General features: G+C 39.2%; 1 protein-coding gene across 1 annotated transcript in view; it reads left to right on the forward strand.

Moving 5' to 3' along the window:
• VIPR2 (vasoactive intestinal peptide receptor 2) overlaps window positions 1-26,833 on the forward strand; it is a 293,628-nt gene that overhangs the window by 214,239 nt on the left and 52,556 nt on the right. Inside the window, exon 5 of the mRNA XM_004385888.1 lies at window positions 8,900-8,997. Coding sequence (XP_004385945.1) covers window positions 8,900-8,997 — 98 coding nt within the window. The remainder of the gene's footprint in view (window positions 1-8,899; window positions 8,998-26,833) is intronic.

The raw sequence follows: 26,833 nt of genomic DNA on the forward strand, positions 1-26,833 counted from the left end.
TTGAATTATGGTGTTGGTGAAGAATATTGAATATACCATGGACTGCCAGAAGAATGAACAAATCTGTCTTGGAAGAAGTACAGCCAGAAAGCTCCATAGAAGCAAGGATGGCAAGACTTTGTCTCACATACTTTGGACTTGTTATCAGGAGGGTCCAGTCCCTGGAGAAGGACATCATGCTTAGTAAAGTAGAGGGTCAACAAAAAGAGGAAGACCCTCGACGAGATGGATTGACACAGTGGGTGCAACAATGGGCTTCAAGCATAACAACAATTGTGAGGATGGTGCAGGACCAGGCAGTGTTTCATTTCTGTTGTACATAGAGTTGCTGTGAGTCGGAACTGACTCGATGGCACCTGACCACAAAAATAAATACAGGGAAAGCATTCCTTGGAATATTGTCATTTTGTGCTCCCATTCTCATTGTCAGGATTATTTAAAAAAAGATATAGGGAATTAATGTAAGGCAGTAGTCCATTTACCTGTCCTAGAACAGAAGTACCAAACAACACTGTATGGTATTCTAGGACCCCATGATACGACGATAGGAGCAAGGAACTGAATGGACACCCTGCTCCTGGGGCACTTCTGTTTTAATTTCTAAAGTATATTGGTTTCAAAGAAATATTTTGTTTCAAAAAATGCTTCTATATTTTAAAGGGGTTCAAAAATCCACAGTTCTATAATATGTGTGTATCTTCTTTCACTCCTTCAGTACATAAGGTATATCAGCTCTGTGCCAGGCAGCACACCAGATCCTCCACGTTCTGAGTGAATGATACAGTCGTAGTGGCCTCACTCCTCTGAAGCATAGTCTCTATTAAGGAACCTAGACCATGAGCAAGTGATTGCACATGTGCTGCAAGTCACCACAGAGAAATCAGAGTGCCACTACAGCAAAGAGCATCTAACAGATAGAATCTTAGACAAAAGCTTTCCTGGAGAACATGGTGTTTAAGCTGAGGCCTCAAGAACTATTGGCAGCTGGGGGTTGAGGATAGCTGTCCAGTGGTTAGGGCACTTCAGGCAGAGAGAAAAGGCTCTGAGGCTAGGAAGAGTATAGCACACTCAAGGAATTGATATTTTTTCTTGTTTCTTATGATATATCTATTTCTTCTAAAATGTTAGAGTTGAAAAAAAATTTTCTGGGTTATCTGATGTTCTTTTATTTGGTTTTTAGTTCATCACAAAGTTTATAGTACATGCGTTAAGAACACTATCAGTTTAGCATTTTAGCAGGAAATACATGTAAAGGCTAAAACTAAAAAGAACTTAATGCAGGGAATATTTACAGAGGTCTGGGCAGAATTAAGGAGCCCTGGTGGTGTAGTGGTTAAGTGTTACAGCTGCTAACCAAAAGGTCGGCATTTCAAATCCACCAGCCTCTTCTTGGAAACCCTATGGAGCAGTTCTACTCCTTCCTATAGTATCACTGTGAGTCAGAACTGACTCAACGGCAACAGGTTTGTTTTTTTCTTCGTTGATGGTGGCATAGTGGTTTAGCTCTCAGCTGCTAACCAAAAGGTTGGTGGTTCGAACCGACCGGCCACTCCACAGGAGAGAGATGTGGCAGTCTGCTTCTGTAAAGATTGTTGTTGTTGTTAGGTGCCATCGAGCCATTTCCGACTCATAGCGACCCTTTGTATAACAGAATAAAACACAGCCTGGGCCTGCACAGTCCTCATGATCATTGTTATGCTTGAGCCCATTGTTGCAGCCACTGTGTCAGTCCATCTGGTTGAGGGTCTTCCTCTTTTTCGCTGACCCTCTGCTTTACCACACATGATATCCTTCTCTAGGGACTGGTCCCTCCCGTAACATGTCTGAAGTATGTGAGACAAAGTCTCACCATCCTTGCTTCTAAGGAGCATCCTGGCTGTACTACTTCCAGGAGAGATTTGTTCATTCTTTTGGCAGTCCATGGTATATTCAGTATTCTTCGCCAACACCATAATTCAAATCAATCCTTTTTTGGTCTTCCTTATTTATTGTCCAGCTTTCACGTGCATATGAGGCAATTGAAAATACCATGGCTTGGGTCAGGCACACCTTAGTCCTTAAAGTGACATCTTTGCTTTTTGACACTTTAAAGAGATCTTTTGTAGCAGATTTGCCCAATGCAATGCATCGTTTGATTTCTTGACTGCTGCTTCCATGAGTGTTGCTTCTGTAAAGATTATAGCCTTGGAAACCCTATGGGGCAGTTCTTCTCTGTCCTGTAGGAGCTGACTCAACAGCAGTGGGTTTGGTTTGGGGCAGATTAAGAGGGAGTTCCTGGGTGGTAAACAGTTAACGTGTCGCCTGCTAACTGAAAGGTTGTAGGTTCCAGGTCCACCAGAGGCTCCTCAGAAGAAAGCCCTGGCAGTCTACTTCCAAAAGGTCACAGCCGTTGAAAACCCTTTGGAGCACAGTTGTGCTCTGACACACATGGGGTCACCATGAGTTGGAATCAACTGGACAGCAACTGGTATCCAAGTAGTAGGGTAGAATTACAAGAACCAATGAGAAATATGTAGCCACCACCATCCAGCATCTGCAGGAAATCATTACTACTTATTGGCCAAAAAGGAAGGGACCAGTGATGCCAGCGCCCAGCCCAAGCTGCAGCTTTGGCAGAGGGGCACCTGATGAGCTGTGGCCTTGGAGAAAGGCAATCAATGCCAGAACATAGAGAGGAAGCTGAGGAATAAATACCTACTCTCCCCCCTCCTACACACTGATCATTGCTGGGCCTCGACTGGCCAAAACCAACATACAGTCAGAGAGCACACGAGCCCTGGCGTGAAGTTGCTGCCAGCAGGGCAGAAAGGGTGGAGAATGGCTCTGGAGGTGACGGTGGTAAAGAGAACAGGCAGCATAAATACCTTCCAAAATTTTTTTTTTTAGTTGCAATTAAGGCTCTAATACACGTGAGAAATAAAAAAATACAACAAAACAAAAAAAAAAGCATCTGGATTGAATGGAATTCTAAGCCAGAAATGATTCTGAGTCAAAGAGATAGCATTTCCACTGCCCCCCATGGCTCTCTCTGAGGTCATCCAGACTCTTGATATGAATAGTGAGGAAGGAGTCTATGCTGTTTTAAGTTATCAGGCCCCCACATGGGGATGTCAGGGCAGATCTATAAATTTATGAAGAAGAGATGAAGTTTTTTTTTAAGGATGTAATAAAAATCCCTGTCATCCAAAAAATGAGAAGTTCTTTCAGCACCTACATGTATAACCCAATACTTAAATTGTGAGCACCAGCGCCCCTGCCTGACTAAAGACATTACTGTAATGACTGGGGCATCCCTGGGTGCTGGAAACGTTAATGCACTCTGCTGCTAACTGAACGGCTGGCTTTTTGAGTCCATCCAGAGACACCTTGGAGGAAAGTCCTGGCAATCTACTTTGGAAAAATCAGCCATTGAAAAGCCTATGGAGCACAGTTCTACTCTGACACACATGGAGTCTCCATGAGTCAGAGTCGACTCCACAGAACTGGTTCTGGCAATGACTGCAGAAAGGGTAAAAGCAGGGCCAGCTCGCACTGAGCCAGAGGAGACCTCAAGACCTGTTTCTGACAAGTGGGCTTGAATCCCTGTGGTGAAGCTTGTTCTGCACTGACCGCTCTGCGAGGATGGTGAGGAAACAGTCCTGCCCGGCTATTCATGCTGCTGTGCACATCTCGAAGGTGGCCCAGCTCCTCCCCCAGCTGCTAATCCACCTAAGACCTGCCTCCCGACATGAAGCAATTTATTGTCAGGCTTAAATATGCATGTTCTGCTGCCTCTGCAAGATACGTTAATTCTTTCAGCATTCATTTTCGTCATGTCAAAATTTCTACTCAAAATGTATCTAAATTCTGCTGATTCAGAAATCACTTATTTCTCATTCATTTTTCTTCCTTTTTCCCTCCATTCATTCATTCATCAAGCCTAATCCCTACCCTTGAAGCATCTACACAATAGTGGCATGTAAAGAAATGTAATAACATATTCTAGGATAGAACCCTTATTCAAGGGCAGAGGGGACCCAGGGTGAAGAGGGATCAGTTCAGTCAGAGAACCAAAATAACACTCTTTATATTTTATTCAGATTATAAAAATAATGTTGTTGCCTTTGTTAGTTGCCATCTAGTCAATTCAAACTCATAGTGACCCCATGTGTGAATAGTAGAACTGTACTCCATAGGGTTTTCGAGACTGTAACCTTTCAGAAGCAGATCGTCAGGCCTGTCTTCCGAGGCACCTCTGGGTGGGTTCAGACTACCAACCTCTTGGCTAGTAGTGGAGAGCTTAACTGTTTGCTCCACCCAGGGACTTAATAAAAATAATGCATACTCTCTATAAAATGTAGAAAATCAAAATGGCATAAAGAATGAAAACCACCCATGATTCCATCAACAGGGATATTTCCTAGTAGCATTTTTGATGCATTTTTTTCTCTCCGTGCTTGTTTATTTATCTGCCTATTTGTTTATTTACTTATTTGGGATTTCACTGATTATATAATTTGGTATGCCGTTTTTCCATTCTAGCATCACATCAGAAGCATTTCTCTCTGACATAGACTTTCTTAGTAAATATCTAGTCTCATGGCTTTAAATGCCATCATTCACTGGCAGTTCCTCAGTCAGTAGCTGTGGTCCAGACCTTCCTCCTGAACTCCAGCTTCATGTAGACAGCTGATATTCTACATCCCCCTTTGAATGTCCATTGGGCATCTAAAGTTAACCTGTTCCTCCTGCAGTTGTCTCCTGTCAGTTGATGGTGACTTCATCCTTCCAGTTAGTTGCTCAGGCCAAAACCTTGAGAATCATGCTTGGCTTCATTTTCTCTCTCTCCTGTATCTGGAGCCCTGATGGTGCAGTGGTTAAGAGCCTTGGCTGCTAACCAAAAGGTTGGCAGTTTGGATCCACCAGCCACTCCTCGGAAACCCTATGGGGCAATTCTACTCTGTCCTATAGGGTCGCTATGAGTCAGAATCAACTGGACGACAACGGTTTTTGGGTTTTTGTTTGTTTTGTTTTTTAATCCTGTGTCTAATCTGTCTGGAAATACTATTGGGCCTGTCTTCAAATCACAGTCTATGAGAACCTGACCACTTCTCATCACCTGTGTCAGATGGACCACGATGTCTCAGTAGGTTGTTGGAGTAGTCACCCAAAAGAGTTCTCATGCTTTCACCCTTTCCCGTATGTACCTGATCTCAACCCAGAAGACAGATGCTATCAGATCATGTCACTCATTTGTTCAAACCCTTCCAGTGGTCACATCTCACACAAAGCAAAAGCCCACAGTGTTACCACAGCCTACAAGGCCCAGGATGGTCAGCCCCTCCACCATTCTATCAATGCCTCACTCTATTCCAGCCATATTGGCCTCCTGGCTATTCCTTGAATCCTGTGATTCATTCCTGCCTCAGGGTCTTTACACTGGCTGGTCCTTCTGCCTAGACTACTGTTACCCAGATATCTGCATGGTTACTTCCCTCACTTCCTTCAAATCTTTACTCAATGAGGCCTACCCTGACCATACTTTTAAAAATTGTAACTCACCTTCTTCCAGATGCCCAACTAGTATGCCTGACCACCTTTACCCTGTTTCACTTTTTGTTTTTTCCATAGCACCTTCTAACATACTACATGGCTTAATTAGTTATCATGTGGATTGTTTATTTTTGGTGTCCTCTTGTTAAATGTAAGACCCACCAAGGCAGGGATTTTTAGTTCACTGCCTTGGTGGGTCTGTTTGGTTCACTGATGTAATCCAAACATGGTAAGCACTCAGTAACTAATATGTTCAATGAATGAAGGAATGGGTTTTAATGGCTGTATATTATACTATGAAAGAGCTCTGGTAGCGCAGTGGTTAAGCATTCAGCTGCTAACAGAAAGGTTGGCAGTTCAAACCCACTAGCCACTCCATAGGAGAAAGATGTGGCAGTCTGCTTCTGTAAAGATTACAGCCTTGGAAACCCTATGGGACAGTTCTACTCAGTCCTATAGTGTTACTATAAGTCGGAATTAACTTGATGGCAATGGTGTTTTTTGTTGGGTTTTTTTTATTATACTGTACTTACCAGTAATTAATTTTCTCCCTTTTGCCATACAGTTAGATTGTTTCCATTTTTCGTATAATAAATAAAATGTACTTACACAAAAACCTTTATTAATTATGTATTATTTCCTTAGGCTAGAATCCAAGAAATAGAATTACTAAGGTAAGAATTATGAATGTTCTCAAGGCTTTTGACCTATGTCTCAAATTGTGTCATAAGTTTGTTCCATTTTATATTCCAAGCAGCTCTATATGAAATCCCCATCTTCACCAGCAATGAATATTATTTTTAAACTTTTATTAATTTGATAGAGAGAAATATATTATTGCTAAAAATGATAGTCCACGCCATCTTCTGGGTGATTGCAATAGCCTAAATCAGATCATAGTTTCTTCTGCTTCCCCATTTGTCCTCCACCATTCTGGTGGAGGCCCCATTTTCCAGTCAGACCTTCCCCATCCCTACCCCATCACCCGGCGGTAAGTCCAGCCTCAGAGGTGGGAGTGAGGGCAGACACTGAGGGGTCAAGTGCTATGTAACTTGACAGAAATGCAAGGGAAACATGTGCACACACCGTATCCCAGTCTTTTTTTCAAATCTTTTTTAGCAGAGCCATTGTCATTTTTTGTTATAAATGCAGTCTATATTCCCATATCTGCCTTGGGAAAATTATTATAAATGTCCACAGATTTAGCTACTTGTTGAAGGCTATTCATTACTGTGCTACTGTTAATTCTTTCAGTGTCACAGGAGCCCTTTTAACTTCTAACCGATCCCCTTGTTGCTTGCGTGCTTCCCAAGCTTGGCTGTGATCTGAATCACTGGGGAGGACTTGTGAAGGTGGATTCTGGGGCCTGACTCCAGGCCTCCCAAGTCAGAGTCTCTTTGAGTTGGCCTGGAAGCCACACTTGTACCATGTCCCCTAAAAAGTTCTAATGCAGCTGGCCCTCTAGCCAGTAATCACCGCCCCCCCCCGCCGCCCACTTCATTGCACAGACAGGACACGAAGGCCGGGTAAGATCGGGATCTTTGTCAGCTAAAGGCACAGAGAAGCATACTTCAAGTAGTCTGAGGGCAGTCTACTTTTAGCATCTGCTGAGGGGGAGCACTCCCTTCTCACCAGTCTGAGGGCGTGTCTTTTAGCATCTGCTAAAGGGGAACAGTCCCTTCTCACCAGTAGCCTGAGTATGAGATGGAATGAGATAAGTCAGGTAAGAATATATGGTTTTAGTAACCTGTGTGTAGAGCCCACATCAGGTGCCATGACATCACGTAAGATCCAAAACAAAGACGAGCATACTTGGCTTTAAAGGCTGGTGATCTAAAGGCAAACGTCCAACGCGGTATTCATTCATCAGTATTTAGTGAGTCCCAGGTCTGTGCCAGGCACTGCAGCTCATCATTGGATTAATAATTAATCAATTAACAAAACATAATAAGATAAAGCACAAACTGAATACACATACGGTCAGAGATAATTGAGAAAGAAGGATGAGCAAAATTAATTTTTATAGATCCATAGATGGCCTCTTAGAGGAAGTGGCCTTTGAACTCCATTTGGAGGAGTGAAAAGCGTGTTTTCCTGATGAGAGGGAGCACATCCTAGATGGGTGGCAGTGCCAGAATTCAAGACGATGTGAGCATAAAGGATCATACCACCCTCATTCCACTGTAATAAAGTCTCTTAAGGAGGAGAAAGAAGAGGAGGAAGGGAGCTGGGCTGGACTTGGGGAGCTTGGCATGACTCCCCACTCTGTACTTTTGTGAAGCACCCTAACTGAGCAGTGCCCAGGTGCCCACTAGCAGAATGTAGTCATATTTCCAAGTAATGATTAAACAGTAAAGTTATAATTAAGAACAAAACTAATAGACATAAGCATAGATTTCTTTCTTAGTTTAATTTTTTTATTGTAAAATAACAACGTTTAGTACTGTGTATGCAGATTTCTTAGGACTCTGGCAAAAATACAATTAGTTGTATAACAACATGTATACTATTTTTCTCCTTACTCTATTTTACAGGAATTCGATCTTTTCACCAAGAAAAATGCAAACCAGGAGATAGCCTCTAGGAATCATGAATAATTATACCTTTGTAGTTGTTGCTAGTTTTATCATGATCAGCAGGGATACTATTCTAGAGGGCCTGATTTTTCTCCGTATGACTTTATATTATAACATTCTCAGTGTGTCTATCACAATGGTTATCACTAATCCCCTTCTGTTCCTGATGATAATTTCATGGGGATTAAAAGTATCAAGCCATGAGGCCTGCTATGCCAAGAAATGTTAAGAAAAATAAAAATTGCAAAATACTGCAGTTCAGCCACTGATTCAGTATTAGTAGCTTCCCTTTATCCAGGTTATCTCTGCCGTGTGCCTATAAAGTATTGTAATTTTTTTAAATACAGTACACTCAAACTTGTGTATCACATGGGCTTTGTCCTGCAAATGCATCGCCTCATTCTAAAAAGACGCCACTGTTGCAGACCATGGTTTTGGAGCTCTCCTTTTGAAACTTAATCTGGCACTTGCTGCCTTCCTTTGACTTTCATTGAAGTGGCAAATCCTATTTCTTCCAGGAGATTCACTTTAGAGAAACCATCCGAGGTAATTCACAACAATTTATGAGAAAAAAGGTGGGTATTTAAGGTGACGAATATACTTTTTGATTCAGAATGGAGGTAGGACTATAAAATAATACAAACTGTCTCATGCAATCCCAGGCAATCAAGAAGAGGAGGTTCCTCTGTAAAGGGAAGTGCAGTCAGTTCTGGGATCTGGGTAATTGTGCCTGTTATTTGATGCTGATCACCAAGAATTTACAAATCCATTTTTCTTTTCTTTTTTTGTAGATCACGTTTTATATTCTGGTGAAGGCTGTTTATACCCTGGGGTACAGTGTCTCTCTGATTTCCCTTACAACCGGAAGTATCATTCTTTGCCTCTTCAGGTAAGGAGAGGACATGTGAAATCCTACAAAGAATATGGGACGGGCAAATTTTCAGTTTAATCCATCTCAGCATGTCTGAAGGCAGGAAATCTCTGCCTTCAAGCTTAGTGCTCATCTCCCAGGTGAGAACATTACCTGTGTGCTAAACCAGTAAAACTCTTGGAGAATGCTAGTATGAAATACAATGCAAGCATTTATGTTATTATTTAAATATTCTGCATTTCATATGTAAAGAGATAATACTGACCTTGGATAAGGATTCAGTTAAGCTTTTATTTACTATTTAACCATTGTGGAAATGCTTTGAAAATATGGAAGCAATTTGATAATGCTCTGCCATTGAGAAACTCCTAAGTTTTGACAGCTGGTGCTCTATTGATAGCAGTGTAACATGGTTAAGAGCACGAAGGCTGGAGTCAGGCTGTCTGGGTTTAAATCCTGGATCGGTTTCTTAGTAGCTGTGTGACAAATTACTTAACCTCTCAGTGCATCTGTAAAGTGAGGATACTGATGGAGCCTACTTCAAAGGATTGTTGGGAGGATTCACTGTGTTGGTAGATGTAAAGTGCTTAGAATAGTACATTGCATGTAGTACCACCACCACCAACAGCGGCCATCGAATCAGCTCTGACTCATGGCACCACAGTTCTACTCTGACACCTATGGGGTTGCTGTGAGTTGGAATCAGCTCAGTACAACTGGCATGCAGTAAAACCAAAACCCAAACTCCTGCCATCAAGTCAATTCCAACTCGTAGCTACCCTATAGGACAGAGTAGAACTGCCCCATAGGGTTTCCAAAGAGTGGTTGGTAGATTCAAACTGCCAACCTTTTGGTTAGCAGCCGAGCTCTTAGCCGAGCTCTTAACTGCACCACCAGGGCTGACATGCAGTGAGCACTATTTAAATGCTACCTATTTTATCCTTGGTAATGAGGTTAGATTTTCCCCTGTCCCACCTGAATCTTTAGTAGGTTTCCTTGGTAACTAATACCCTTATTTTATAGGTGGTTAGTCAGGGTTAGAGGGTAAAGGCTGTGGTCCCAGAACAGAAATTTCTCTCTAGGAAAAACTGAAAAGCACATTTAGAATTAAATCCATGCCTTATGCATCATTAGCGCTAAATAAAATAGGTGATATCTAGCTTATTTTAAGTGTTTTGATCACTATGTATTTCTCTTTGCTAAAATATACTTCAATTGCTGGCTCGTATGTTAGATAAAATCAATTATATAACAAATGGAATATTTTTGGAACCTAACAGTCCATTAGGAGATCCATATTGGAAGTAAAATAAATGAGTAAGGACTGATGAAGAATAATGTTAGAAACCCAAAAATGTAATTAAGTCATACTTTTCATTTTTCAAGCATCTCAACTTTATCAGGTGGTTGATAACTCTCAGAAAAAATGTCTCAGAATGTACCTTTATTTCAGACTACTTTGAAAAGTATGGGGAAGAGCTATAATTGTCTACTTTTTCTTTAAAAAAAAAGCTGGTACAATATTAATATTTGCTCTATTTATCCTCAGTGTTTTACTATATATTTTTAAATGTTCTAACTGTTAAAGAGATAGAAAAGGAAAATTTAGGGAGGTAAGCTGGCACAGGGTAATTTAAACTGGAAACATTTCAGTTTCTTTTTAAAGAGTTTCTATTGTGAATAATCTGTATTCTTGATATCCTTCAGTTTCCCTCAGACTTGTGCAGAGTGACATATTGAATGAGCCAAACTGATAGCACTGTGGAATTATTACACAGATGGACATTAAGCTTTAAGGGACTCTAAGATGATTTTATAGGTATTAAGCACAATCTTCTACACATGGACCTCGTTGGTCACCTGCCTGTGACACTTTTTAGTTAAAAAAAGGACACCTCCAGGGCAGAGCCAACCTGGCGGTATAGACAGAAGCAGCATGCTGTCATTCCACAGCAAAGACCCGAAAAACTAAGTAAAACAGAGTCAAACGTCAGTCCTGGAACCCTAACTGTCAAATGAGGAGATGAAGAACTCAACCAAGCACTGAATGGAATAAGAAACTGACAGAGAACAGAGAGCAAAGAGAGTTACAAGAGAGGTCCCCTATCAGCTAATGCAGCATGGATCCACCATCTTGGACTTCTGTCAGAGATCAGCAGACAGGGAGCTGCCAGCAGGAGACAGAGCACCCGGTAACCAGCAAGACATGCTTTCTCACTCCCCACCCTGGCTCCCTCTGCTCAACCTATGCTGCTTCCCAGCGGGCCGATTCCCGGCTTTCTGGAGGGCTGATTTGCTGCTTCTTGGCGGGCTGATTCCCAGCTTCTTGAAAGGCCAATTCAATGCTTCCCGGTGGGTTGATCCACCGCTTCCCAGCAGGCCACAACCTCAGCATGGGAGGCACCAGTTCTGAGCCTTGCACACTTGCCCTTCCCACACCAGCTGACTTCTTCAGTGCCTTTTCTTTGTTGCTGGTACTACTTTTTTCAGCCTCTTTTGGTTTCTACCCTGCCTCTCACCTCCTCCTTTATCTCGAACGCCTGACTCTGTGTGCCATCTTTCTTCTTCTTGACAGGCTGTGAAGTGCTGCTTAGCTGGGGAACTGCTTCCCCAGTCCACACGGACATGCTGGTAGGATACCTGGGGGTTTATTTTCTCTCTATTTTTCTTCATTTCTCAGTTTCTTGTCTCTTTCTACTTACCTTCTTTTCCTGTCTCCTGAATGCCTCGCGCTGTGTATCATCCCCACCCCTTCTAGCCAGGCTATACTGTGAGGCTTGGGAGCAACTTCACCAGTCTGCGAAGCTGCACCGGTGGGATCCCAGGGGGCATTTTTCTCTTTCTTTAATTTTTATTTTTTAATTTCTTTTGCTTTTTTATTTTTTTTCCCTCCATTTCTTGGTTTCTTGTCTCTCCACTCCAAAAGCAAACTCCCTCAGCACTTTTTTTGTTTGTTTGTTTGTTTACTCTTGTTTCTCTCCTCTCTCTCTTCCATACCTAACCTAGCTCCACGTATCACGGTCTCCCTCTTCCCCTCCCTCTGCCTGGCTGCACCATGTGCTGAAAATCGCACTCCCGAGTAGCACAGGCAGGACCTACTGGAACCTGCACTTCACTGACCACTGGCTCATCTTGGCCCAAATACATGCCACAAACAACCCATTCCAGCCCCTCCCCTTTAGCTGGACCTGCCCTGCTGCACCATAGCTAAGCAACTGACCCTACCCATTGGACAAGGAGGTGAAAAATATTGTGTCCACAGATGAGCAAACAACAAAGAATGCGCAGCCCACCTGCTCAGACATGACCAAATAAAACAAAAAAGCAGGATGAAACACAAATCTGCAATCAGTAAATGAAGAAAATAACTACTGAATGTCCCAAAGACAGCAGACAATATTAAAACATATAAGAAAAAGAAGACAGGATGGTTCCAGTACGTATCCAAAATAAAACACCAGATGACTTTCCAGTAGAAAAAAGGGCACTAGAACTACCTGATAGGAAATTAAAATCTCTAATATTCAGAGCTATCCAAGAGTTGAAGCAAAAAGCAGACGAAAATGAGGAAAGAATAAACAAATTCATGGAAAATACAGACAAAAAATGGAAGTATTCAGGAAAATAATATGGGAAAAAAATGCCAACATAAACTGACAACTAGAAATCATATAAAAACAACTGTTAGAAATCCGAAAGATAAACAACAAGATATCAGAAATGAGCAGTGTCATAGAAAGGCTGAGGAAGAGATTTGAAACCATCTAAGACAGAATTAGCAAAACTGAAGACAAACACTTGGACACAAATTTATTCAAGGAAAGATCAGAAAAAAGAACAAAGAAAAATGAAGAAAGCCTAAGAATGATGTGGGATACAATCAAAAGCAAAAATTTGCAGGTGGTCGGAGTTCCAGAACAGGGGGAGAAAATGGAAAACACAGAGATGACATTGAAGAATTGCTGCCAGAAAACTTCCCTAATATGAAAGACAGAAAGCTGACTATCTAAGAAGCTCAACGAACCACATATAAGATAGACCCCAAAAGAAAATCACCAAGGCATATCATAATCACACTCACTAAAACCAAAGACAAGAGAGAATCCCAAGAGCAGCTCAAGAAAAACAAAAAGTCACATACAGAGGGGAAACAATCAGACTAAGCTCTGATTACTCAGCAGAAACTATGCAGGCAAGAAGGCAAAGGGATGACATATATAAAACCTTGAAAGAAAACAATTGCCAGCTAAGAATAATATATCCTGCAAAACTCTTGTTCAGATATGATGGTGAAATGAAGACATTTCCAGATAAACGGAAATTAAGGAACTGTGTAAAAACCAAACCAAACTTGCAAGAGTTGTTAAAGAGAGTCCTTCGGTTTCAGAACAAATAACACTAGATAACAGCCTGGATCTAGGACACAAGATTGCACTAGCCAGATACCAACCTAGGAAATGAATTCTCAAGGACTATTCAAAATCAAAAGACTTACAACAGAGAACTAGAGAGGTTAATCTGCAAATGATAACAACATCAGAACAATAAAAGAGGGAATAAATGGTGTAGGTATAGAACTTTCTAATGGAGAAGAAGGCGAGTAATAATAGACTGGTTCAAACTTAGGAAGATAAGGATAAACTTCAAGGTAACCACAAAGTTAACACACCTACTCATCAAAATGAAGAAAAATATAAAGTCTCAGTAAAAACAAAATCTACAAAAACAAAATGAAAAAAAAAATCCACAAAAAGAGTTCCTCACAGGAGAGTAACAGGAGCAAAGAAATTGTCAGCACCACAAGAAAAAGCACTAGGAAATGACAAAATAAGCTCATACCTATCAATAATTGCATTGAATGTAAATAGCCTAAATGCACCCATAAAGAGACAGAGAGTGACAGAATGGATAAAAAAAAAAAAACGGGATCCATCAGTATGCTTTCTACAAGAGACACACCTCAGAAACAGAGACATAAATTTATTAAAAATTGAAAAATGGGAAAAAATATATCAAGCAAACAGCCACCAAAAAAAGAGTTGAAGTGACAATACTAATCTCAGATAAAATAGACTTTAAAACAGAATCCACGATAAAAGACAAAGAAGGGTACTATATCATGATTAAAGGGACAATCCAGCATGAAAACATAATCATAGTAAGTATCTACACACCCAGTGACAGGGCTCCAAGATACATAAAACAAACTTTAACAGCACTGAAAAGAGAAATTGACAGTTCCACTCTAATAGTAGGAGACTTCAACACACCACTCTCTGTAAAGGACAGAACATCTAGAAAGAAACTCAACAAAGATACAGAAGATCTAAAGGCCATGGTCAGCCAGCTTGACCTCATAGACATATATAGAACACTCCACCCAGCAGCTGCAAAGTACACATTCGTTTCCAACGCACATGGAACATTCTCCAGAATAGACCACATATTAGGCCAAAAAGTGACCCTCAAAAAAATCCAAAACATTAATACAAAGTATCTTATCTGATCACAACACCATCAAAGTAGAAATTAACAACAGGAAGAGCAAGGGAAAAAGATCAATTACATGGAAATGAAATAACACCCTGCTTAAAAACCACTGAGTAATTGAAGAAATCAAAGATGGAATCAAAAAATTCCTAGAATCAAAGGAGAATGAAAACATATCATACCAAAACCTTTGGGACACAGCAAAGGCAGTCCTCAGAGGTCACTTTATAGCAGTAGACGCACACATAAAAAAGAAGAACAGGACAAAATCAAAACATTAGCTACACAACTAGAAGAAATAGAGAACAGCAAAGAAACAAAAAAATCACACCCACCGGAAGACAGGAAATAATAATGATCAGAGGAGAAATAAATGAAATAGAGAATAGAAAAACAATAGACTCAACAAAACCAAAAGTTGGTTCTTTGAAAGGCTCAACAAAATGGACAAACCATTAGCCAAATTTAAAAAAGAAAAACAGGAGAGGACACAAATAACCCAAATAAGAAATGAATTGGGGGACATTACAACAGATTCATCTGAAAAAGGATCATACCAGAGTATTATGAAAAACAATACTCCAACAAATTTGAAAATCTAGAGGGAATGGACAAATTTCTAGAAACACACTACCTACCCAAACTATTACAAATTGATGTTGGAAATCTGAACAGACCCTTAACAAGAGAAGAGATTGAAATGGTAATTAAAAAAAAAAAAAAAACTCCCAACAACAAAAAAAAGCCCTGGCCCAGATGGCTTCACTGGAGAATTCTACCAAACATTCAGAGAACAGCTTACACCAGTACTACTCAAATTATTTCAGAACATAGGAAAGGAAGGTATACTTCCAAATTCATTCTATGAAGCCAGGATAACCCTGTTAGCAAAACCAGGCAAAGATGCCACAAAAAAAGAAAATTAGAGACCGATGTCTCGCATGAATATAGATGCAAAAATTCTCAACAAAATTCTAGCCAATAGAATTCAGCATCATATCAAAAAATAATACAACATGACCAAGTAGGATTCATACCAGGTATGCAAGGATGGTTCAACATTAGAAAATCGATCAACGTAATCTACCACATAAATAGATGAAAGAATCACATGATCATCTCGATCGACACAGAAAAGCATTTGACGAAGTCCAACACCCATTCCTGATAAAAACTCTTAATAAAATAGTATAGAAGAGAAATTCCTCGACATAATAAAGGGCATCTATACCAAACCAACAGCCAACATCATTCTTAATGAAGAGAGGCTGAAAACATTCCCCTTGAGAACAGGAACAAGACAAGGATGCCCTTTATCACCACTTCTATGTAATATTGTGCTGGAAGTCCTAGATAGAGCAGTAAGGCAAGAAAAAGAAATAAAAGGCATCCAAACTGGTAATGAAGAAGTACGACTGTCCCTATTTGCAGATGACATGGTACTATATGTATAGAAAACCCAAAAGACTCCACGAGGAAACTACTGGAACTAATAGAAAGATTCAGCAGTGTAGCAGGATATAAGATAAACACATGAAAATCATTTGGGTTCCTAGACACCAATAAAGAGAAAGACAAAAAGGAAATCAGGAGAACAATACCATGTATAATAGCCCCTAAAAAAAAATAAAATACTTAGGAATAAATCTAACCAGGGATTTAAAAGACCTGTACAAAGAAAACTACAAAACAGTACTGCAAGAAACCAAAAGAGATCTACATAAAAGGAAAAACATACCGTACTCATGGATAGGTAGACTCAACATTGTGAAAGGACAATTGTACCCAAAGCAATCTACAAATACAATGCAATCCGAATCCAAATACCAACAACATTCTTTAAAGAGATGGAAAAACTAATCATTAACTTTATATGGAAAGGGAAGAGGCCCTGGATAAGTAAAGCATTATTGAAGAAGAATAAAGTAGAAGGATTCGCACTACCTGACCTACCTGCTATACAGCTACGGTAGTCAAAACAGCCTGGTACTGGTACAACGGCAGATATATTGACCAATGGAACAGAATTAAGAACCCAGATGTAAATCCATCCACCTACGGCTACCTGATCTTTGACAAGGTCCCTAAGTCCATCAAATGGGGAAAAGACAATCTTTTTAACAAATGGTGCTGGCAAAATTGGATGTCCATCTGCAAAAAAATGAAGCAGGACCCATAACTCACACCTTACACAAAAACTAATTCAAAATGTATCAATGACCTAAATATAAAACCAAAAACTATAAAGATCATAGAAGAAAAAATAGGGTCAACGCTAGAGGCCCTAATACACAGCATTAACAGGATACAACCCATAACTAACAACATACAAACTCTAGAAGATAAGCTAGATAACTGGGATGCTCATCAAAAGACTTCACCAAAAGGGTAAAAGGAGAACCTACAAACTGGGGAAAAAAAATTTGGCTATTACAAATCCAACAAAGGTCTAATCTCTAAAATCTATAGGAAAATCCAGCACCTCTACAAAAAAAGACAAATAATCCAATTTAAAAGTGGGTAAAGGAAATGAACAAACACTTCACCAAAGAATACATTTAGGCGGCTAACAGACACATGAGGAAATGCTCCAGATCACTAGCCATTAGAGAAATGCAAATCAAAACCACAATGAGATACCCATCTCACCCCGACATTACTGTTACATATCAAAAGAACAGAAAATAACAAATGTTGGAGAGGCTACAGGGAAATTGGAAGTCTTACACACTGCTGGTAGGAATGCAAAATGGTACAACTATTTTGGAAAACAATATGGTGCTTCCTTAGAAAGCTAGAAATAGAAATAAATCATATCATCCAGCAATCCCACTCCTAGAAATATATCTTACAGCAATAAGAGTCGTCACACAAATAGACATATGCACACCCATGTTCATTGCAGCATTGTTCACAGTATCAAAAAGATGGAAACGAGCTAGATGCCCATCAAGAGATGAATGGATAAAAAAACTATGGTACGTACACACAATGGAGTATTACATAACGATAAAGAGCAATGATGAATCTGCGAAGCATCTCACAACATGGATCAATCTGGAGGGCATTATGCTGAGTGAAATAAATCAGTCACAGAAGGACAAATATTGTATGAGACCACTACTATAAAAACTCATGGAAAGTTTTACACACAGAAAGGAACAATCTTTGACAGTTATGAGGGAGGGGAGGTGTGGGAGTCGAAAAACACTAAATAGACAATAGATAAGTGGTAAATTTGGTGAAGGGTAAGACAGTACACAGTATTGGGGAAGCCAGCACAGCTTGTTCAACGTAAGGTCATGAAAGCTCCATAGACACATCCAAACTCCCTTAGGGACAGAATTACTGGGCTGACTGCTTTGGGGACCATGGTCTCAGGGAACACCTAGCTCAATTGGCATAACATAGTTTATAAAAAAAAAGTTCTACATTCTACTTTGGTGAGTAGTGTCTGGTCCCTTAAAAGCCTGTGAGCAGCCATCTATGACACTCCACAGGTCTCACTCTTTCAGGAGCAAGGGAAAATGTAAAAAACTAAAGACAGAAGGGAAAGATTAGTCCAAAGGACTAATAGACCACAACTGCTACGGTCTCTACCAGGCTGAATCCAGTACAACTAGATAGTGACCGGCTACCACCTCTGACTGCTCTGACAGGGATAAAAACAGAGGGTCCCAGGCAGAGGTGGAGAAAAAAGTAGAACAAAATTCTAACTCAAAAAAAAGACCAGACTTACTGGCCTGACAGAGACTGGAGAAACCCCAAGAGTATGGCCCTCGGACACCCTTTTAGCCCAGTAATGAAGTCACTACAGAGGTTCACCTTTTAGCCAAAGATTGGACAGACCCATAGGACCAAACAAGACTAAAGGGGCACAGCAGCCCAGGGGCAAGGCCTAGAAGGCAGAGGGGACAGGAAAGCTGGTAATAGTGAACCCAAGGTTGAGAAGGGAGAGTACTGACATGTTATGGGGTTGTTAACCAATGTCATAAAACAATATGTGTACTAACTGTTTAATTAGAAGCTAGTTTATTCTGTAAACCTTTATCTAAAGTTCAATTGAAAAGAAAAAGAAAAAGAACATTTCTGCACTGAAAGTCATTCTTCTGTTGGTTAAGTATGTAATGCTTCCTAGAAAAAGCATCCCAAGCCATTGTACAGTTCAAAGGTACTGCCTTCCGTCTCCATCTGTCAGATGTAGTTATCTGATGCCTCTTCCCTGGAGAAATGTGAGAGGGAGTTGATTCTAGAAATCTATATTATAAAGATAATATGCTTCATTTTCCGGTAGTTATGCCCCGAAACAGAATTCTTTTCAGTCACTGAAAATTTATTCTCCATAATAATCATGTAAGGTAAATAGTACATTGCATGTAGTCCATAAAGCATTAAGTAACAGTGTGTCTTTTACACACAGAGAGAATAGAGTGACTTATTTCTGTGACCACATCCCAAAATACTAAGAAACTCAGCAAATATGATTTGTTTGGATAGCCTGCTAACTGGAGTAAGGGATAGCTATAAATCCCAAACTCCACTCAGTAGAAAGACATGGTGAGGAAGGTAGGAAAGGAGAAAAAAGAAAATTAGAAAGAAAAGAGAATTTGGAGAGCTCAATGCAGCCAACATAAGAAGCAATGGAAAACAGAACAGTACTGGCGGTAGACTTACATTCTCAAAAGAAATGATCATTAAGCGAAACACGGGGAGGCAGCCATTTACAGTTCTGTGTGACCTAAGGTTTTTACAGCAGTTTTACAACATAATGCAGCATAGTCACAGCAGCTTCAAAATTTCTCCTAAAACACCAAGAATAATTTATGCTATATTTAATATTCTTCATTTACTAAGGCTCTGTGGTAATGTTAAATATGTTAAAATAAATTTTTATTAATGAAGCATATGATCAGTTAAGTGGGTAAATCTTAAATGCATAGCTGAACGAGTAATTACAAAATGAACACAATAACCAGATCAAGATAAAGGACATTGTGAACAGCAGAAGTCCTCCTCATGACCGTGTAGCGTCAATACACCCCTGCCCCGGGAAAAAGGTAACTATTGTTCAGATTTCTAGCACCATAGATTGCTTTTACCTCTTTGAAAATGTTATCCTGGAATCATACCAAAGATAACTCCTCTGTCTCTGGGTTCATTCATTCAACATTTTGTGATGAGATTCATTCCATGTTCTTGAATGTAGTTATGTTCTTGTTCGTGGCTGTATAGTATGCCATTCTATGAATATAATACAATTTATCCATTTAACTGTTCATGGGTATATGGATAGTTTTCAGTTTGGAGCTATTAGACATCATGCTGCTGTGAACAGTCTTCTGCATAGTCTCTTGCACATATGTACACATTTCTTCAGGTATATGTATATACACATATGTGTGTACAGGGGGCCCTAGTGGCACAGTGGTTAAGTGTTTGGCTACTAACCAAAAGGTTGGCAATTCAAATCCACCAGCTGCTTCTTGGAAAGCCTTTGGGGCAGTTCTACTCTGTCCCATAGGGTTGCTATGAGGCAGAATCGACTCAACAGCAACAGGTTTGGTTTGTTTGTATTGGGTGTATGTGTGCACATTTGTATTTATTTTATATTCGTATTTGCTGGTGATAGGCTACACATAGGTTTAGCATTTCAAAATACTGTCAAATTATTTCCCAAAATGAATATGTCGGTTTCCATGCCCAGTGTCTGAGACTTCTGTGTGCTCTACATCCTTGCCAATATTTGGTATTGTCATTTCTTTTTTTTTTTAATTTTAGCTATTCTGGTTGGTTTATAATATAGAATTGTGTTTTTTATTTTCACTTACCTGGTTGCTAATGAAATCATGTGTTTGGAAATATTTTTGAAGTGCTGTTTCACCTGTTTGCCAAATTTTAGATTCACCTGTCTCACTCTTTTTTAAAAGTGATTTGTAGCAGTCATACAGTGGAGTTTTTTGTTAGATATGGGTATTGCAAATTTTATTTCCAAGTCTGGAGTTTAACTTTACACTCTCTTAACCAGTTTTTTGATCAAAAATTATTAACTTTAATGAAGTGCAGTATATCATTTGTTTCCTTTATGGTCAATACCTCCTGAGTCCTATTTAGGAAATATTTTCCATATTCTTTGTTATCATCTAGAAATTTTATTATTTTAATTTTTCATATTTTGGTCTGTGATTCATCTGCAACTTACTTTTGTGTGTGGTATGAAGTTGGGGTTAAGGTTCATTGTTTTTTCATATGTGTATTTAATTTATCCAGGATCATTTATTGAAAAGACAGTTCTTTATACTGCAATGCATAGCATCTTTGTCATAAACCAGGTGATTATGTAAGTGGAACTGCTTCTGGGCTCTCTGTTCTGTTCCATTTGCCTCTTTGTCTCTCACTATGCCACTTTTGTCGTTGTTATTGTTGTTGTTCCGGTTCTGACTTATAGTGACCCTATGTACCCTGTGTACAACAGAATGAAACACTGCCTGGTCCTGCACCATCCTCACAATCCTTGTGCTTGAGCCCATTGTTGCAGCCACTGTGTCAGTCCATCTCGTTGAGGGTCTTCTTCTTTTTCGCTGACATTCCACTTTACCAAGCATGATGTCCTTCTCCTGGGACTGATCCCTCCTGATAACATGTCCAAAGTACATGAGACAAAGTCTCGCCATCCTTGCTTCTAAGGAGCATTCTAGCTGTACTTCTTCCAAGATGGATTTGTTCATCCTTCTGGCAGTCCATGGTAAAATTCAGTATTCTTCACCAACACCATAATTCAAAGGCATCAATTCTTCAGTCTTCCTTATTCATTGTCCAGGTTTCACAAGCATTTGAGATGATTGAAAACACCATGGCTTGGGGCAGGCCATTTTTACATTGTTGTAATAAATCTTGATTTCTAGGAGTGTAATTCTTTCATCTGTTTTATTTTTCATTAAGAAGAACTTGTCCATTTGCAGTTACATATGAATTTTAATATCAGCTCACCAGTTGCCATAAAAAATTCTGCTGGGATTTCATTTTGGATTACATTCAATTTATAGATCAGCTTGGATAGAACTTGATGTCTTTATAATACTAAATCATCTAACTGATGATCATAGTATATCCTTCTGTTTGTTTAAGTCTTTAATATCTCCCAATATTTTGTGGTTTTATGAGTAGAAGTGTCACTTGTCTTTTCATAGTCATTCCTAGGTATTTGTTTATGCTATTGTTAATGTTATCAAATTCAATTTCTAATTCTTTCTGGAAGAAATTGATTTCTGTGTATTAATCTTGTTTCACCAACCTTGTAGAATTCATTTATGAATTCTGTAATTATTCTCTAAATTCATTTAGATTCTTCTCTGTGCAAGTCATGTTGTTTTGTGAAGTACAATGTTGAATAGAAGTGGTGATAGCAGACAACTTTTTCTTATTTCTGAACTCATGGTGACAGCTTTCAGTATTTCACTTACAGGTATGATGTTTGCTGTAGATATTAAGTTTGCCAGATTAAGAAATTTTCCTTCAATTCTGTTTTCTGAGAATTTTTAATCATTCATAGATGTTGAGTTTTATCAAATAATTTTTCTGCATATACTGAAATGAGCATATGGTTTTTGTCATTTATTCATTTAAAGTGATAAATTATATGGATACCAAAAAAACCATACAAGTTGCCATTAAGTCAACTCCAACTCGTGGTGATCCCATGTTTTTTCTAATATTAGACCTACCTTTTATTCCTGAGATTAACTCAACTTCTGATTTTTTTTTTTTTAATATATAAGTGTGTTCAGTTTGCTAATATTTTTGTTGAGGATTTTTGCATCTACATTAATGAAATCGTTTGATCCATAATTTTCCTTTCTTGTAAGTTCTAGTTAGGTTTTAATGTGGCAGTTATGCTAGCCCATAAAGTCAATAGAAAAGTGTGGAAAGTGTTCCCTCTTCTGTTTTTTAGAATTGTTTGGGTTAGATAGGGTTAAAGGAAATATCTCTTTAACTGTTTGGAAGAATTCTCCAATGAAGTTACCTGGGCAGAAAGGTGTCATTGTGGGCAGATTTTATTTATGAATTAAAATTTATTTTAAAACAGAAATAGGACTGATGCCTGTATCTCAGATTCTGTTTCTACTTATGTCATTTATGCTAAATTATACTTTTCAAGGGCTCTATCTTTCCATTTCATCTATGTTTTCAGTATTCTCTTTTTAATGTACGTAGGAGCTATACTAATGTCTCCTTGGTTATTCCTAGTATTGGTAATTTGTCTTTTATTTATTTTTATTTTGGGGAGTCTACTTATCAGTTTTATTAGTGTTTACCAAGAACCAACTTTTGGCCTTGTTAATTTTCTCTATTGTATGTTTGCTTGTTAATTTATGGATTTATACTCTTATTATTTCTTTCCTTCAGCTTTCTCTGTTTTTAAAGTGGTGTTCTTTTTCTAGCTTCTGAAGATGGATGCTTACAACATTGATTTTCAATCTTTCTTTAAAAGTATTATTTACATCTATAAATTTCCTTCTCAGTTCTGCCTTAGCTCTGTTCTTTAAGTTTTAAGGGGTACGTGTGTATATTTTCTATTATCAAGTAGTTGAAAATTTTCTAAACTTTTCTTGTGATTTCTTTTCTAACGCATGGGCTCTAGGAGTCTATAATGTAATTTCTAAGTGGTTATTAATTTTTATTCTCTTAATAATTTTAAGCATAAATTCCATTGTGATCAGAAAACATGTTGCATGATTAATTTCTCTGAAGTTTGCTGAGACTTACTTTATGACTCAGTAAATGGTCTATTTTGGTAACAGTTTCATTTCATTTGAAAACAATGTAAATTCTGCAGTTATTTGTCTGTATACTGTGTGTCATTAACATCAAGTTTGTCAGTCATATTTTTTAATATTCCAAATCTATACTGATTGTTTTAACTGCTTATTCTATTGAGAGTCATGTTTTAAAACCTCCAGCTATAATTGTAGACTTATCTACTTCTTTATTTCTTTCACTGTTTACATGTTTTAAGTTTATATTATTAGGAGCATACTAATTTAATGTTTTATCTTCCTGTTATACTGACCATGTTTAGAAATGTTCCTTGCATTAAAAATCTCTGTTGTCTGATATTAATACAGTTATGTTATCTTTTATTTATTATTTGCGTATCGATTCTTATGCTTTTACTTTCAACATCCCTGTGTTTTATATTTAATTTGGGTATCTTTTTTCTTTTCTTTTCTTTTTTATAGTATTGTAGATGAAGGTTTACAGAACAAATTAGTTTTTAATTAAGCAATTAATAACATATATTGTTTTGTTACATTGGTTGCCACCCCCACAACATGTCAACACTACCCCCTTCTCGACCTTGGGTTCTCCGTTACCACCTTTCTTGTCCCATCCTGCCTTCTCGTCCTTGCCCCTCGGCTGGTGCGCCCATTTAGTCTCATTTTATTTTATGGGCCTGTCTAAACTCTGGCTGAAGGGTAAACCTCAGGAATGACTTCAGTACTAATGTGAAAGGGTGTCTGGGGGCCATACTCTCAGGTTTTCTCCAGTCTCTATCAGATCAGTTAAGTCTGGTCTTGTTTTTTTTTTTTGTAAATTAGAATTTTTTTTCCACCTCTGTCAGGGAGCTTATATTGTGATCCCTGTCAAAGCAGTTGTTGGTGGTAGCTGGACACCATCTAGTCGTGCTGGACTTAATCTGGTGGAGGCTGTGGTAGTTGTGGTCCATTAGTCCTTTGAACTAATCTTTCCCTTGTGTCTTTGGTTTTCTTCATTCTCTCTTGCTCCAGACAGGGTGACACCAGTATAGTATCTTAGATGGCCACTCACAAGCTTTTAAGACCCCAGATGCTACTCACCAAAGTAGGATGTAGAACAACATCTTTATAAACTATCTTATGCCAGTTGAGCTAGATGTTCCCCTAGACCATGGTCCCCAGCCCTTAGCCCAGTGATTTGGTCCCTCAGGAAGTTTGGTCGTGTCTGTGGAGCTTCCATGACCTTGCCTTCGTCAAGTTGTGCTGCCTTCCCCAGTATTGTGTACTGTCTTACCCTTCACCAAAGTTACCACTTATCTATTATTTAGTGTTTTTCCACCCCATCCTCCCCCCTTGTAACCATCAAAGATTGTTTCTTTTTGTGTGTAAACCTTTTCATGAGTTCTTATAATAGTGGTCTAATACAATATTTATCCTTTGACAAGGATGCCCTTTATCACCACTCTTATTCAACATTGTGCTGGAGGTGCTAGCCAGAGCAATTAGGCTAGAAAAAGAAATAAAGTGCATCCAAATTGGTAGAGAAGATGTCAAAGTATCTCTATTTGCAGATGATATGATATTATACAGAGAAAACCCCAAAGAATCCACAAGAAGACTACTGGAACTAATACAAGATTTCAGCAAAGTATCAGGATACAAGATAAACATACAAAAATCAGTTGGATTCCTCCACACCAACAAAGAATTTCAAAGAGAAATCACCTAATCAATACCATTTATAATAACCCCCAAGAAGATAAAATACTTAGGACTAAATCTAACCAGAGATGTAAAAGACCTGTACAATGAAAACTACAAGACGCTGCTGCAAGAAACCAAAAGAGACCTACATAAGTGGAAAAAGATACCTCGCTCATGGATAGGAAGACTCAACCTTGACAAAACGTATATTCAACCCAAAGCAATCTACACATACAATGCAATCCTGATCCAAATTCCAACGGCATTTTTTAATGAGATGGAGAAACAAATCACCAACTTCATATGGAAAAGGAAAAGGCCTCAGATAAGTAAAGCATTACTGAAGAAGAAAAACAAAGTGGAAGGCCCCACACTGCCTGATTTTAGGACCTAGTATATCTCCACAGTAGTCAAAACAGCCTGGTACTGGTACAACAACAGATACATCGACCAGTGGAACAGAATTGAGAATCCAGACATAAATTCATCCACCTATGAGCCGCTGATATTTGAAAAAGGCCCAAAGTCCATTAATTGGGGAAAAGACAGTCTCTTTAACACATGGTGCTGGCATAACTGGATATCCATCTGCAAAAAACTGAAACAAGACCCATACCTCACAACATGCACAACAACTAACTCAAAATAGTTCAAAGACCTAAATATAAAATCTAAAATGATACAGATCATGAAAGAAAAAATAGGGACATCTCTAGGAGCCCTAATACATGGCATAAAAAGAATACGAACCATAAGTAATAAGGCACAAGCACCAGAAGAGAAACTAGAAAACTGAGAGCTCCTAAAAATCAAAGACTATGCTCATCAAAAGACTTCACCAAAAGAATAAAAAGACAACCTACAGACTGGAAAAAAATTTTGGCTACAACAAATCTGATCAGCATGTAATCTCTAAAATCTACAAGATACTGCAAAACCTCAACCACAAAAAGACAAATAACCCAATTAAAAAATGAGCAAAGGATATGAACAGGCAGTTTACCAAAGAAGACATTCAGGCAGCTAACAGACACATGAAAAAATGCTCACGATCATTAACCATTAGAGAAATGCAGATCAAAACTACAATGAGAGGAGGCGTGGTCAACATGGCAGAGTAGTTAGATGCTTCCTATATCCCTCTTACAACAAAGACCTGGAAAAACAAGTGATTTGATTCTATGTGAATATCTAGCAGCCCTGAACAAGGAAAGGTTAAGAAATCCATCTGAGTGATACAGGAGAGAGAGACCATTTGGAAGAGGTGAGGAGGTCTAGAGCCGTGGCAGCGAAACTGCAGTGCCACAGCCACGCTGGTCCGCGGTGAAGCAGGCAAACAGCTGTGCTGTGCACACACTCGGGAAGCAGATTCCACATCAAGAGAGACCCAGCAGCAGAGATTCTGCTTGGACACTCCGAACCAGTGAAGAGCAGCTCCCAAGAGGCTAGGATAAGTACATGCGTGCACCCTTTTGCGGGGATTTAAAAAAAAAAAAAGCCCATTTGGGAAAAACCTCTCTCCTTTTTATCTCTTCCCTCCGCTCTCTGCACCGGGAGTCCACCGGGCCGGAAGTAGATCCCAAAAGGTGCCCTGACCCATTCTCCTGGACTTGGAGAGGGAACAAATAAGCTGCTGGCTCCCCTAGGCCAGGAACACAGGGTCAGCACAGTTCCTTTGCTGGCCACAGGTATCGGGTCCACAGACTCTGAGTGCCTTACACCCCTGTATAGACTTGTGGGGACCCATCTCAACAGCGTTAGTCCTCACTGCCACAGTACAACAGGGCAAACATCTGAAGTTTAACTTCAACTGCTTCAGCTGTGAATGGTCAGATTTGTGACCCTCAAAACAGCCCTGCCCCTTAAGAAGGCAATTTTATCGATCTGCAGCAGGAGCTTGAGGACTG

The sequence above is a fragment of the Trichechus manatus genome, unplaced genomic scaffold (genome assembly GCF_000243295.1).
Source record: "Trichechus manatus latirostris isolate Lorelei unplaced genomic scaffold, TriManLat1.0 scaffold00149, whole genome shotgun sequence".
In the NCBI taxonomy this organism is placed as follows: domain Eukaryota; kingdom Metazoa; phylum Chordata; class Mammalia; order Sirenia; family Trichechidae; genus Trichechus; species Trichechus manatus.